The 15,477-nt window shown below is 40.4% G+C and overlaps 3 protein-coding genes across 5 annotated transcripts in view; 1 reads left to right on the top strand and 2 right to left on the bottom strand.

The window, feature by feature from the left end:
• Positions 1-1,961, bottom strand: part of septin8a (septin 8a) — a 34,161-nt gene extending 32,200 nt beyond the window's left edge. Inside the window, exon 1 of one of the 2 annotated variants that reach the window (XM_053331672.1) lies at positions 1,788-1,961. In XM_053331672.1, the coding sequence (XP_053187647.1) occupies positions 1,788-1,817 (30 nt within the window). In that variant the 5' untranslated portion in view covers positions 1,818-1,961. The remainder of the gene's footprint in view (positions 1-1,787) is intronic. The other variant, XM_053331671.1, reaches the window with a different exon arrangement.
• Positions 1,962-3,823: 1,862 nt separating this feature from the next.
• LOC128370870 (ankyrin repeat domain-containing protein SOWAHA-like) lies at positions 3,824-5,297 on the top strand. Its single transcript, XM_053331053.1, has 2 exons — positions 3,824-4,366; positions 4,409-5,297. The coding sequence occupies exons 1-2, from the start codon at positions 3,837-3,839 to the stop codon at positions 5,295-5,297; spliced, it is 1,419 nt and encodes a 472-aa protein (XP_053187028.1). The 5' UTR covers positions 3,824-3,836.
• A 6,488-nt stretch (positions 5,298-11,785) lies between these two features.
• The window catches only part of shroom1 (shroom family member 1), a 29,769-nt gene continuing 26,077 nt past the window's right edge, over positions 11,786-15,477 (bottom strand). For both annotated transcript variants that reach the window (XM_053331666.1, XM_053331667.1), the window contains exons 8-9: positions 14,893-15,165; positions 11,786-13,342 (exon numbers count right to left, since the gene is read on the bottom strand). In XM_053331666.1, the coding sequence (XP_053187641.1) occupies positions 13,088-13,342; positions 14,893-15,165 (528 nt within the window). In that variant the 3' untranslated portion in view covers positions 11,786-13,087. The remainder of the gene's footprint in view (positions 13,343-14,892; positions 15,166-15,477) is intronic.

Genomic DNA, 15,477 nt, shown 5'->3' with positions numbered 1-15,477 from the left:
GTATATGCTACGCTCACTCTAGTGCAAATCAATGAGTGAAAACAATTGTTGGGTTAGTTGGATCAGATTGATCACCTCATGTGACTGTGGCCTAGAAAGGTATCCCTAAGCGATGGTCTCCATTGGACAGGATTGACGTGTGCCAACAATGCAACCGACCAAACATCCCTATCAATAGCTGCACATAATTAACAGCGTCCCCCTTTCCAAAAACTGCCAAGCAAGCACGTCAGTTTGTTCAATATGGTCTCACTTAGTTCAGAAAGTTAGACAGGAAGTCAGGCAGGCAGCACACTGGCCTGTTTTACTGCGTTCTACGTATTTTTCTCATTAATCAACCCCCCCTCCAATTTTGTTTTTCAAAAAGAGACGTTTAAGAAAAATTTCCAGTCGACAATATCTTCTGCAACCTGGACCACTACTCTTTTGGACACCTTCCTATAAAACTTGTGAAATGCCTAGTGTGCAATATCCTCTGAAAGGTCTTTACTTCTCTTTGGATCCTATCCATTCTTCACAGACGTGTCTTACACCAATAAGTGGTAGGAGTGGCCCCCGGAGTGTGCTCTTAATCTCTTTATCCTTGCAACTCTGTGCTGCTTACTGTTCAATTCACCACAGCAAAGAATCTCTTCAGGCATCTGCTGAAAAGTTAATCACTCTCTTTAAATTCCCTCCTGTGCATTTGTCTTGTCACTACACATATTGTTTCTGCATTGTCATATTCCTTTCTGCGTCAAGTCTTCATGATAAACTCTGACATAAAGAGTGGATTATAATACTGTATTGTTTTCTCTAAGCTGTACCTGCAGGGTCACACCTGACTTATAGCCATGGGTTTGCCACTATGACAATAGCCTAGGATGCATTCCTCTCATCTAATTCATCCAACAACTTAAAAAAAGCCCAACCTACAACTGTGATATGAGAATAGAGAAGTACAGGCCATAAGCAATGGAGCCAAAGCATCTAGCTGGCAAAACAGACCTTAGCCTTAGCTGTAAATATCACATTGTGAGTCAAGAAAAGTGAACCACAAGTTTAATTTTACATCTCTGAACAGGAAGCTAAAAATGAAACCACATGACAGCACATAGTTTGGACTTACTAATAGTCAGTGATGACCGCTAATTCATAACAGTGTAGCAGTTGAAACCAATAAAGGAACACTTCTTTCTTTTTTTATACACCTTTTATAAGGATTTCAAGCGTGTCCCTGCTACACAATTGCGACCATCTTCTACTTTGTGGTGCTTTAATCTGCTAGCTAGCTAACAGAGGTTATAATCTTGTGTAGTCCAGTAGCAGTGATGTGATCAATTAAGACTCACCTTCCTAAATGTGTTGTGTTTACTGCCACTTCTACTGTGGTGTAATAGTGCCATTCACTACTACCCCTTACCCCCCACACCCACCCATATGTTCACCAACGCAAACATGGGTGGAAACGCCACCGCTAAATAAAAAAAACGTTACAGACCCACGACAATAAAGAAATAATCAGTCACCAAAAAGCAACGTCATCTTCATTTTGTGTCTTTAAGAAATCACTTCCACATCTCAAATGTGAGTCCACATTTTAAGGCTCCAAAAGCGGGGGAGGCTTCATAGCTAACATACCCCCCTCCCTCCCTCCCTCACTCTCACACACACACACACACACACATAACCACTAAGTATTCCCGTGGCTGCACTTGCAATGTTTTTACTTCCATAACACACAAACACAGAGAGAGGGCGAGAGGAAAAAGGGTGGTTAAATTACGACCGTCGTGGCGTTTACTCACCGAAAATACGTCAACGTCGGTGGCAGCCATGGTGCGGAATGTGTGGTGTTTGGTTGGTGTGCTGAGCAGACTGAGAAGGGGCGAAAGGGAGCAGCCCTCGTCTCTCCGTGCTGGCCTGCTAAACTACTAACTGAGCCGAGCTTGACAGAGATAGGAAGAGAGGGACAGAAGACGGAGAGGAGCTGCAAGCTGTGCAGGGAGGGAGGGAGGGGAGATGAGGGGAGGTGAGGTGACGGAGGCTACTGACTGACTGACGAGCTCAAGGACAAGATAGTTCACTGCTACTTTCGCGCCTGCTTCGCTTCGGAAAGGCTGGAGCATTTCCTTTACTTCGTTTCGACTTCGGCTGGGATTAAATTAAAAGTTAAAAAAGTCTTCATTGATTTAGCTAAAAGATAAGTAAATGAAGTGTGGTATAGATAACGTTAGCCAAATTCACAGATTGGTGATTTGACTTGTCTTGCACATGCGCATTGTGCTGGTGTCATTTATTTAACAAAACATTTAATTTATTTTAATCATATTCCGTTTGTATTAATTATTTTAAAGTGTATCGAATACACTTTAAAATAATATATTCTGAATTTTGAGTGTTTTAAAAGTCGTCTTGAAAGATTTTTTCGGGGTTTTCTGACGGTTGACGTTAGAGCAGGGTGTGAACTATCTTGGCGTGAAGGTGACATCTTTGTCCAGGACAGATACGTTACAATATGGCCACTTGTGAGGAGCTCCCATTCAGTCCAGGAATGTCACGCTGTACACACTGCAAGCCAGGACAGGAGCGAGCAGCACCGCAGAGCGACAGGGCGAGTGAGGAAGTATTTGTGTCAGTGTTAAACTACCCCATCATCACTTCAATGTGTAACCTACTCTGCTGTTGGTGTGTCGATTTCAGTGCATTGTTATTTAAATGAAGTAATGAGGTCACTAGTTTAGTTTAACAAGAATGTGACACCAGCCACTCAGAGCAAGCCATATTATTGTTGCTACTAATTGTCTCTAAGGAATAAATACAATACAGTATTTATAGTGACTACTGTAAACATTAGTAGTAATAGTAGCACATTTTCTTGTGACCCTCATGAATAATTTTCCAAACATAATGCACATAGAAAAAACAATAAGGACTTAGGAAAACAAAAAATACTGTCCATTTTTTATTTCACTCTGTAACACGCCTCAACTGAAATGTCTTCAGAAGTTTCGCTCTAAAGAAACAATTGTTAAAAACTCACTTAGATTAGGTCAGCAGCTGGTTGATGTCACTGTTCAGAAAAAGTTACTTTTTTTTCTTGAGAAAACATTCAGGCAGCCCTATAAACCACCTTCTAGCTCTGTCCCTGATGCATAGGGGTTTTAACCAATACTAAAGCTTTGAGTTAGAGAGTTATTATTATTTTAAATCTCTTAAAATTGTCCATTAAAAAATTGTGACCACAATTGTTAGTAGCCTAGGTGACAGCTCGCTCTCTCTCTCTCTCTCTCTCTCTCTCTCTCTCTCTCTCTCACACACACACACACACACACACTCTCTCTCTCTCTCTCTCTCTCTCTCTCTCTCTCTCACACACACACACACACAAGCCGCAGAATGCAAATAAACAAACCATATATACATCTTATATAACTCTTCATGTGAGCTCTAATAACCCTGCTTTGTATATGCAAATGAATGCAATGTGAATTATGTCTTCAAATCATAACCCTAACCCTTATTAACATCCAGCCTCTAAATAACTAAATAGGTTAGTTTTTATCCAGGATTACCAGAATCTCTAGTCATTCATGTTTGTCTGTGACAGAATAAACTGCTGCTGGATGCACTTTTGGCATCTAATAAGTGTTTTTGAGAACAGCCACTTTACTGATCAGGTCTGAATATATTATTCAAATTGTGTCCACGTTTGCACAGTCCCCGGAAAGAGGATCATTGTAGGGTGGAGAGCAGCGCGCCGCCAGGTAAGGGCTGCGTGCTGACACCAGAACAAAGGTGCGGCAGGATCCTGCGCGGTGTTATTAGAAGTTGTATCTTTTAACACAGTTTTTAAAATGGTGCTGACACAACAATCCGTCTTATCTGTGCTGATTGCTGAGGGGGGCAAAGTAAAGAAAGCGGACATTGTGGAGAAATTCAAAGATTCATTAGAGTGCGACGATCCCGAGGAAAGACAACGGAACAGGCACCTTTTTAAGACCATCGTCAACAAAATCGCCTTCGTCAAAGAAATCGACGGTGTCCGGTATGTTGTTGTAAAGAAACAGTATCAGAATTCGCTGGAAGGAGTCCAGACTGAGGGCAGCCCTGTTGGAATGACGGGAAATGAAGACATCCCGACGGCAGGTGAGCAGCAGCGCCCACCTGCGCGCACAGAGGGGGCTGAGAGCTCTGAGGATGCAGAAAAGGGGAGCCCATCTGTTTCTGAAGCGGATCAAGAACAGGCAAGTGAAAGTTGTGAAAATCCCACAGAAATACTTTCTGCTATTCAGCTGGCATTGCAGAGGAGCAAAAGTACAGATATTAAGGTTAAAAGAACGCTGAATTTTGAGATCCAACGTCAGGACACAAATACAGACACTTGGTCAAGAAAGGGTGCAATGCGCTTCAACTCACCCTCCACCAGCCACCAGAGTAAACCATACGCCTTGCCTTTGAGAATGCCACCCACCACCAGGGTTGAGATCCAAAAACTTAAAGGGGACCCGGATGAGCCTCCTGAAAGTCCAAAAGTAGATGCCTTCAGGAACAAAAGGGGGCCGCCTTCAGTGGAGACGGTCAGCACTGTGAGCTCTCCCCAGCTGAGGCGGTCAGTGAAGAGCACCAAGGCGTCAGAAGAACCCAATGAGACAAGGGTCCCCTCCATGGTTCCCCTGGAGCAGTCAGAGCATGAATGGCTGGTCAAGTGTGCAGCAGGGCACTGGAGCCAGGTTTACGGGCTGCTGCTGAGAGACAACCAGCTAGCAGACAAGAGAGACTTCATGTCAGGGTTCACTGCTCTGCACTGGGCTGCCAAGTGTGGAAAGAGTGAAATGCTTGTGAAGATTATGGACGTAGCCAAGAAAGGAGGGGTTGACATTGACATTAACGCAAAAACATACGGCGGATACACTCCCTTGCACATCGCGGCATTGCACGACCAGGAGTACATCCTGACCATGCTGGTGGGGGAGTACGGGGCAGATGTAACCATCAGGGACAACTGCGGGAAGAAAGCCTACCACTATCTGCACAACGGTGTTTGTGGGAGTGTGAGAGAGATGCTTGGTGAACCCAAAGTCCAGCAGGCTCAGGATACGGCCCTGCCAGAGAAAGATGAGCTGGAACTGTTCCCGGATCTCACCAAGGGCCTGCATACAATAAGCCGTCTCTTCCAGCCACACTTGACAGCCCACAAGAAGAAGAACAAGCAGAGGCCGGGATTGTTCTCCCACAGCGATGACCCCAGTGAGGAACGAGATGACGTCAGCAACACCTTCAGAAACAGACTCCTATCAGATGTTTTTATGTCTTGAAAATCACACCAACTCATTTTAGGCCTTCTTCAGCAATGACAAAAACACTGCTTAATCTTTAAACCTAAATCTTCTGACATAAATTATTATTCTTATTAGATATAACAGGTAGTTTGATTGTGGGGTCAAAGGGAAAATCAAGCAGTGCTATTCAAGTGATTCTAGAGACTAAAGGCAACATCTGGAAAAACAGATGTCTCCTTCAAAAAATGGGAAATGAAATAGTGAAGATTTGAATTGATGATGTCATCAGGTAAAACACCCTGGTTTATTGACTCTGAGTTTCGTAGTGGTTTAGTTGGACATGTTACCTGTTTCTTAAGGTATCGTTTACAGCCGTGAGTCAGAAAATGTCTCAGTAGGTGCTGAGTTGTCTTCTTACTCACCGTCTGTAGCCTCCTGAAGGTAGCGTCTCTTCAGTCCGTCTGTCTGGGCCTCAGCTGAAAGAGAGAGTCAAATTCTAAAATTAAAACAGAGCTTAATTGAACATTATATTGTTTAATTTATAATAAAGTTCCATTATTTGTTATTAATTTCCATTTTTCATAATTAAGACACATTTTTGTTTTCCACTAAAGTATTTCAGTTCAGTTATTTGTGTTATTTGTGACACATATTCTCATAAATTAATAACATTTTAAAAGGAGTGCATGCTAACATAAGGATCAAATCAGATATCCCACTATTCTTATTGTCCTTTCACAATGTTTGCATTCATCCTTTTATGGATAACTTAAATTGTTTTCTTCCAAATAATCCTTCTTAATTAATTTTTGATTTAAACAAAGACAAAACAAAAAGAATCAGAACTATCAGGAATCCAAAAACAAAGAAACTCTGTTAGAGAGGGATCAAGACTTGACCTGTTTTCCTCTGCTCATTTCTGAGTAAGAGCACTAAGGCCGTCCTCCTGTAAGTCTAAAGGAAAACCTGCTCTCAACTAAATTGTGAGGTTGTGTTGACTTAGGGGGGAATTGACACCTCTAGCGGCAACTAAATATGTCAATAAATAAAAAATTCTGAAATATTTGTCCCTCTGAAGTGAATTTTATAGCAGATTAATAATGAATCACTGGATTACAACATATTTTACTACAAAAAAGTAAAGGGTGTGTCAATAAAGATGTTTGCAGGTGCTCCATAAATCATTACAATCTCTGTACATGCCTAAGCTTATCTGAAATGTGGTGTGGATCCACCTTCTGGCTTGTTGAGACAGCTGTGATTCAACCTGATAAACAGCTGACTGGGGCAGAGAGTGTGTTTGCATGTGTGTGTGTGTGTGTGTGTGTGTGGCTGAAAGTGTGTATTAAATGGTATCGCTGTCCCTGGCACGCTGAGCAGCAACATGAAGACAAGTCACAGCAAATGAAAACAGAGCTGTGTTCATGTGTATGACTGTGTGTCAACAAAAGACGAATAGGGGGAAGGCTTTGAGAGTGTCAAGATGATCTTAGGTTGCAGATTGTTTGGGACATAAAAGAATCAAAGAAGAAGAAATAGTGTTTAGAGATGATCTGCATCCCATGTGGTCAGCCTCATCCTCCCGCTGTTCCCCTGTCCCCGCCTCAGGTTGTCTCCCTCAGCTTACCCAGCAGTGTACATTGTCTTTGCATCATGACAGTGTCTCATCTCCAAGCCAGAAGGGTTTTATTAGGCAAATGTCTTATGCTGCTGCTGCTGCTGCTGCTGCTGCCACTGCAAAGCAAAGGGCTGACAGAAGGTCAGGAAATACAACCAGAAATGTGTAAAAGGCCTCAAATCTTTCAGATAAAAGAAGTGACAATATACCACAATGTTAAATTACACTGTTAAGAAAAGTTGTTGTACAGTTAAGTGTTTGTTAAAATGAAAATATAGAAGTGTGACCAGTGAATTGTACTTAAATATCAAAGTGAAGATTGAAATCGGTCCGTTCATGCGTTCATGTGTTGATGCTATTATCTGTCCACAATGTTGGGTGGCTGAAATCATTTATTCCACATGCATTTAAAAGCCAGCAAAGTAAAAATTAAATGCTAAACTACAGTCATTAAATACTCAAAGGTGACCTAACAGTAAATTATCTGTAATGTGGTGGATTAAAGTCCACAAAAAAACTTAGGTAAAAGTCTACTTTATGGCAACATTGTTTTACAGTGGTGGAGGTAAAGCAATCAAGAATATTTCCAATACCACTATATGTTGTATCAGACTAATGGAATAGTTTGACATTTTTTTTAATGCTGAATGCTGCTCCAACTCTGAGCGAGAATATGCATATTTCCCCAAAATGTTGAGCTCTTCATTTTCAGGTGATAAGTGACTTTTATCAACACTTGTGAGTGCTAAATGATTGCACTTGTCTTACTCAAGTTTTGGACACAATCCACTGTAAATCTGTCATGTCATGTCATGTCATGTCCATACAACAAAATTAGCACTTTTGACCAGCCATATTGTGATGAAGACGTAAACCCGTAAAGTCCTCTGAAGTCCACTTGAACTTGCAGATTTTTCGGATCTGTCACTAATTGAAGCCAGGGGACAGCCAGGTATATGGTCTCAAATACATTTTCAGTACAAACTGTTGCTCCCCTGTGTGTGTCAAATACAGTTTAAATTAGCTTCGTCAAAGCTTTGTCCAACAGCTCCTTGAGGTACCGAGGTCAAAGCGGAAGCTCAGAGGGGATAGAGCATTTTCTGTAGCTGCTCCTAAATTATGGAATGAGCTTCCTTTAAATATTAGACAAGCCTCCTCACTGTCTGTTTTTAAAACTTGTCTTAAAACCCATTTCTATTCCTTGGCTTTCAACCGTGCATGAGACTCTGCTCCTGTTTTAGTGTTTTATGGTTTTATGGTTTATTTTAATTATTGTTTTATTGTTTTTAATATTTGTTTTAAAAACAATAAACAATTATCTTAGTATTTATTTCCTGTTAATTGTTTTACGTTTCCTGTGTTGTTTGTATTTATGTACAGCACTTTGTTTCAGCTGTGGTTGTTTTAAAGTGCTTTATAAATAAAGTTGAGTTGAGTTGAGTTGAGAACAGAAACATCCCCTGTAGTGAGCTGCCTATAAATCATAATGATATAACACCAGTGCAGCCTGTAGATTCACCATTAGCTTTTTTGGCTTGACAACAAGGTTTGGTCAGTGTAATAACTGTCAGAGGCTGGAGGTGTGCTGAAATTCCTGCGGGCGGAGAGTACAGAGTTCAAATTGAAAAGTGAGCTTTGAAGCCACTAACCTGAGCACCTGGTAGAGTAATCACTGAGTCATCAGTCTTGGAAAAAACAACCCTCCTAACCTCCTGGAGGCACTGCATATTACAATCAATTTAACACAGTTATTTGTTAGCGTGAAGCCATTAAAAAAAAAGTATACTTTTTACCCCTTTGAGGTGTAGATGTCGATTTAATGTTGCTTCCTGACTGGAGTTTACATATAATTAATCATTTATTTGTTTTCCTCTGCATCAGTGTTGAGATAGAAGGACACAGTGAGTGATTATCATGTGGCTGAAGCTCCTCATTATCCGGCGCTGTGACAGGACGGCTGCTGCAGTGTTCAGGCCATCCTGTTCCCTCCTGTTTGTTGCCTTGAGTGTGCACCCAAACACTCCAGCACTTACACTGTCCTTGTAACGATGCTAAACCAAATTACCATGCAATTAGTGTCTGACAAAGATCTCGCTTGTTTAGAATTCCCTAAGTTGTGTTTTATGTCCCTGCTGCCTTCACTGGGAATCTGATTAAAAAGTGTTTTAACTTAACACAGTAAAGTGCTCTTGGTTGTGTCTCTTGTTGTCCTCCTGGGGTTTGCTCTGCCACTTGCCAATGTGAAATCCATTTTTTCTCTCTGTTCATTCTTTGCCTTTTGTAACACATTTGTTGTTGCTGACAAACAAACTGGATGGCAGTCCACTGAAGCCGAGGGGACAAAGACAGATAGGCCAAAAAGTAGACAAGAACTGGCTGGTGAAAATGTATATAATAGACTAATTCTGAGCCCCCAAATCTGTAGTTTTTCTTAAAGGAATAGTCAGACATGTCAGGAAATATACTCTCATGCCATCTTGATGAGAATTATATGATATGAAGCTCGATACCACTCTTGTATTTGTGCGTTCAATGTGAAGCTGGAGCAGCAGTCAGATAGCTTAGGTTAGCATAAAGAGTGGAGGCAGGGGGAATAAGCTAGCCTTTTTCTTTAAAAAGAAAGAATAGCACGCACTAGATGGTGGCTGAAGCTAGATTCATATTGAATGTACAAGCATCATCTAAATGTTGGCAAGAGAGCACATAAGTGTTTTTCCCAAAATCCCTGACTATTCCTTTAAAACCAATCAAGAATTAGTGTAATTTTTAGGATTATATCCCCAATTCTTTGAATATACTAACACATGATTTCATTTTTGATGAAACATGTCAGCACTGAATATATGAGACTGTATTGGTGTAGTGCAGAATTTAATTATATGACAACATGTTGTACTATATTTTCTAGCATATAGTGTGTATTTCATACTATGTGAAACGCTAAAGGGACTATTCCTGATATTCAGTTTTATCACTCACACAATCCAGTTCACAAAAACAAAAAACAAAGAGATGACCCAGTTTTGTGTCATTTCCATCCATTCTTTAAAATGAGAGGCACATTTCTCCTTTTCCAACAGCAAATCATCACCCCCCTTTTAATTTTTCTTTTGGACAATCAGGCTTCAAGACAGTTTAATCTGAAAATGTAGTGTGAAGAAATTGATGTACCAGTATTCCTGCTTCCAAGATGGTTAAGTGAAGTGATGGTAAATTATTGGACTCTTTGATGCAGTGTGTTGATTTGCCTGTAGGGGGCAAAGACGAGCTGAGAGGAACAACTAAACCAGGAAAGCCTTCACCACTGAAGAAACAGAAGGCTTTTAGTAGAGGAAAGCCAAAACATGACAGTAAAGAACTGAATTTCATAAATTTATATGACAAAATATCCAATCTTCACTGTTCTCACTGCTTGAATATTGCAATAGCAGCACCAAACATATGCTTCTCTTCCCATAAATATTGAATGTAGCCTATATTTGTAGTTCTATGTATAGTCTCTCTGTTGTTACACTTGATTTGATGCTCCAGTATTAACTCTTATTGTTTGGGTTGGATGCATGTATTACTCCTGGTTTCTGATTTTGACAACTGAAAAAAATGTGGCACACAGCAAAGAGAGGGAGAGCTTAATTTATTCACAATATTACAAACATCATGGAATGTGCAACTCCAAACAGGCACAAAAAAAAAAAAAAAAACCTGCTCAAACTCTTAACAGAAGACAGACGAGAAATATAGCAGAATAAAAAGAAAGTGGGCCTAGAAATGACTGCTGTCATTCCACCAGCGAGGACTGAAATATGTCCTTCCTTCTTGGCTTTAAAATGATTCTGTTCCTATCAATGTCACACAAGCCTCGAGTATTTGAAAGAAAATCCCCAACTAAACAAATATAATCCTACTCCGCAAGCAGGCCCCTTTCCTGCAACCACAACCAAACACTATTTTGACTGATTGATGACAGAAATGAGAAATGATTTAGGAAGTTGTCAAATGTTTGTTGTATGCACACACACACACACACAGACGGGCGCATGCACACACACACACACACACAGAGTAAGAATTAATGTGGGAATTTGTCCATGTGCTGCTCCTCTGTGGGAACAATTTTCTCACTTTTTCCTCTTTTTCTACCCCCGTCTTTCTTTTTCCAAAACGTTGCATACTTTAGGAATTCCAGCAGGCTGCAGGGAACAACATGAGAGTCCCTCAAACCCTTCAGCCCTGCTTCAGCACTAAGGCCAAAACAAACACACATTTGTTTAGCAAACTGAAACAGACAGAGCTGTAAATCTCCAGAGAAATGTTTAACTGTTTAGCAAAAACGTGGAAATATCTTTCAGCATGGAATTGTTTCCATTTCCCGGGGGGAAAAAAACAGTTTGTAGTAACTTACTGCTACTACTTTGTCCACTTCTTTGACATTTTGAGTTTGTGAATAAATTATTCTTTTTGTGTGAACAGGCTGCTAATGATGCTTTTCCTCTTTGTGATCACTGTTACATAAATATCATATACAAAACAGCCATCACATTCACGGATTCATTCATACGGATAAGTTTGTTTTTCCAATACAGCCAAACAGGTCATTTCCTGAGGGACGATAACATTTTGATCATTTCATGAAGTTTTCATAGGACTTTTGTTGGAAAACTAACACAGCAAACACCAAGAGGAGTTCTGTCTTTTTGTTCAGCAACTAATCTCTACACACACACACAAAATTAAGACATACATAACTTCAAGCATACACACACACACACACACAGCACATATTCTGATGTAGGGCAACAGCTCACATCGCTCTTGAAAAGGAAAAATATGTTCAAATTAATACAGCTATAAAAGCTACGACATATAAATGAAGATACAAAGACGCAGTTTTAAAAGATGAGATCCTTATATGTTTGTTTTCATTATATGTGATTGAGGGCTATTACTGTGTATATGTCAATACATTTAAAGGTTATGTGTGTCAAAAGGGGCTACATGTGGAGGTAGATCATATAAAATTAGTTTAAGACACCTGAAGTGAAGTTTGTGGACTTTCCTCTTTAAAAAAAAAAGCATTTCAAGTATCACGTGTCACTTCTGTGACAAAGGGACGATGGGGGGAGAAAAATACTCTGATATAATTGTTATTTATAATCTGGTTTTAAGAGGTTGGGCACTTCCGTATGAGGAACTGCTCCAGCATGAAATAATCAAGACGTAATTATGAAACTAGCTGGAAACTTATCTGTACACAATCAGTGTTCCTGGATGTGCTTTATAAAAAAAACTTTTTTTCCACATTCCTATTCAAAATCACAGACAAAAACAAACAAAAAGAAATGAAACAGAAACATTGTTTAACGGGATGGAGTAAGGCTTTCACTTGAAATTGAAAAAAACATGATTTTGAAAACAAATCTGATTTGAAGAAATGTGCATTTATGTATCATTACAAAGTGCTTTTTTTCATTCACCTTTTTTGGTTTTTAGTGCCTTAATTGAAACACATTTAAAAATAAGTACATTTAAAAAAAGAAAAAGATTAAATCTACTACATCTATTGTACATTTTACGGATATAATACAGTACACCGCCCCTCTTTCAGGCTACTCGCTTTCACCAGAGCCTTCTCACTGGTCAAAATACAATCTTAAAGCTTATAATAGGTTTCCACAGGTGCAGATAAAGGGCTGTAGCACTACAAACTTAAAGAAAAGTGAAGGACAGTTGCTGAATTGCTAGCAGGGGACACAAAGTTTCCACACAGCATCTCTAACGGTTCCACAGCAACACCAATGTCAAGGCACACAGAAAACAGTTCAGTGGTCTGTTTGAAGTCAAAGGAAACATGTACAAGTCTTTAGATGCAGACTGTGCTGATGAAGAATGGCGTTGGGCGGAGTTTGGGTGAGCTTTTTTGGGCACCCTGGCTTGAAAACAAACCTGCTTTATAGATGACAGATAGGCAAGGAGCTTAAGTCTCAACAGTCTTTACAGCTCTCCTCATGTATAACCTAAAAGGACAAAAGCCCAAAGTCTTGACAGTAAGATATCAGCTGGACCACTTAGCATTCATGTCCTGTGGCTCTAGGTGGCACACTGAGCCAGAAAAGTACAGTCAAAACTCTACGTGTTTTTTTTTTTTTTTTTTAAGGCAAGTCAAGAAAAATGAAGAATCCATCATTGCTTTTTCTTAGCTCTCCTTTCCTCAAAGATCGAGGCTGTTAGAAAGGGCCTCCAGCTGCTCCTCTGCCAGCCTCTGCTTCTCCTCCAGGTCCTTCTGCCGAATGAGTAGCGAGGCCTTGGTCTGTACGAAGCGCCGGTAGTCCTGCAGCTGCTCAGCAGACAGCTGACGCGACAGGAATGTGGAAACCAGGTTCTCTCTCCTGTCCAGGTTATCCTTCAGATCTTTGGCATCCTCCCTCTGTTTGCACAGCAGACGATGGCGACTGTCCAGAGATTGCTGAGTACAGAGGAGAGAGGGTGTAGATAATATATTATACCTGCTGCTGATCATAGATTATGTCTCCTCATCTTACATAATCAAGTTGAAGACATATGTCAGGCCTGGTTTTGAAATCTGAACCTGGTCCAAAATATCCAATGAAAGCTTCATAAGGCTTCTAATAGGAAATGTGAAAATTAATCATGTCCACAGGATTTACTTTTAACCACGAATGTCATATTTTGTGGTTATATTTTACGTTTACCATGTCAATATGCTGAATATGTAATAGTTAAACCATTTCTAACAGCCACACGACAGGAGTTGCAGTGTTTCCTTATGTCAACAGAGGGCAGGGTAGATACAAATGTCATCGAAACTGGGCTGGAGTTTCGGTGAGTCAGTGTAAATACCAGTGTTGCTGATAACAGCAGGAAAACAAATGAGCTTCCACCACAGCCCTCAGTGTGCAGCACGTTGAGCCAGGCTTTTACAGATGGACAAACTCACAAAGGGCCCTTTCAGCAATAAATCTAGATGTCTAATGCATCCATGCAAACATAAATTCATGCTGAAAATACTGCAACACATAATCAAACAGGATATTCAGAGGGGGGAAACAAAGCAGAGCACAGAGGCTTGAGTCAGATCCTGTGACACTAAACAATTCCTAATAAATGCTCTAATGCAGCTTGAGAAAATTTGAGTAATTATTACAAACCATGTGAAAACACATTCTTAAAGTGCAGTGATATCAAGCTGCTGTTTATCAAATATTATCTACAATAGCCTCACTAATCATTAGATTCAAATACAGATGAGCCAAAAATCGGCAATTAAAAAAAAGACAAACCAAACTACATTTTTTGAATTCCACACAATGAGAAACCTTGACTCCATTGAAACTGTCCTTCAACTTTTCCCAAGCAGTTGTGTTTGCTGTTCTTAAGTAAACAGAATGAGAGTATAGCTGAGGGCATGGGAGCAGCCATGCACTGCTAACACTCATGGTAGTCATTTTGGCCAGAAGCTCTACTCAAGCTGCAGTGAATCATGAGATCTGTTCTGGTCTTATGACATAATCCCCCTCCCCCGGAAAAGGATGTGAACACATGGAGGTGGAGAAGAATACATCTATAGATTTTTTATCAAATCTTATTTAACTGATTCAGTTGATCTTTAACCCCATTAAGAGTGTGCCTCAGGTTCATTCACAATAGCAGCACTCACTACAGGTGTATGGGAGACATGGCTCTAAAATAATAGAGTATGTAAGGATATTTCTGCCATAATAGTCCTTGCAGGATTTTTGGCTTCAGAACTCTTAGATTTTATAGGCTCATTAAATGCACTTACAACCTGCTGGCAACTGCATTATTACCAGATAATTATTCAACTTTGTCAAAAACAAAAGATGCAATAAATTCTTAATTGCAGTGAAGTACTCATTCAGGGTAAGTTTCACGTCTTTGCAAGCTGAAGTAATTGGAAAACAAAGGCTGTCTGGAGGATAGTAGTCCACAGTACTGATTACATTTAACACCACTTTGTCAGAAAAGTTTCCTCACCTTCTCCTCAGCGTCCGTATGCTGGTCCACTGTGCTCAGGGCGTTCTGGACCCTGGCCAGCCGGGCAGAGAGGCATAAAAGCAGGCTGACCACCCTCTCCAGGTCTCCAATGAACAGGTTGTACCTTTCCAGCTCCACGGGAAGACAGAGCTCTTGGACCAGCACCTCTAGCGCCTCACCACTGGACATGTTCTCCTGAATATCTGCTTGAAGGGCACCACGTGTTTCTTCAAGTGTACGCAGACGATCCTCAATGAAGGACACTAACAGACGCTGTAAATTCAAGTAGAGAAGAAATTTTAGGCATTTACAGTAAAAAACAGTGGTGGTAGAAATTCGTTTTTCCAAGGACAAGATATTGAAAGTGGATTACCATTCATTAACATTTTTATCCCGCTTTCCTTCACATAAAGTGACAAACTCTGTGTTGAGTAGTATCCCATTTTTCCAATGATCAATACTTAAGGTTTTTGCAAGCTAACGTAGATAACAGTAATGAGAGTGAATGTTGAGGGCAGTCAGGAAGATGGGGGAGACTATTTGCTAAGCCAAACATTAGACAAGTGGGAGATATTGATAAGAGGC

This window comes from Scomber japonicus, chromosome 13 (genome assembly GCF_027409825.1).
Source record: "Scomber japonicus isolate fScoJap1 chromosome 13, fScoJap1.pri, whole genome shotgun sequence".
In the NCBI taxonomy this organism is placed as follows: Eukaryota; Metazoa; Chordata; class Actinopteri; order Scombriformes; family Scombridae; genus Scomber; species Scomber japonicus.
This window is presented reverse-complemented; position numbering and strand designations above follow the sequence as displayed.

What these genes read in the sequence shown, in the direction of transcription:
- LOC128370870 (XM_053331053.1), top strand. Translation starts at nt 3,837, where the DNA reads ATGGTGCTGACACAACAATCCGTCTTATCTGTGCTGATTGCTGAGGGG. An exon ending in GACACAAATACAGACACTTG is followed by an intron (nt 4,367 to 4,408) that starts GTCAAGAAAGGG and finishes ACCCTCCACCAG; the next exon opens with CCACCAGAGTAAACCATACG.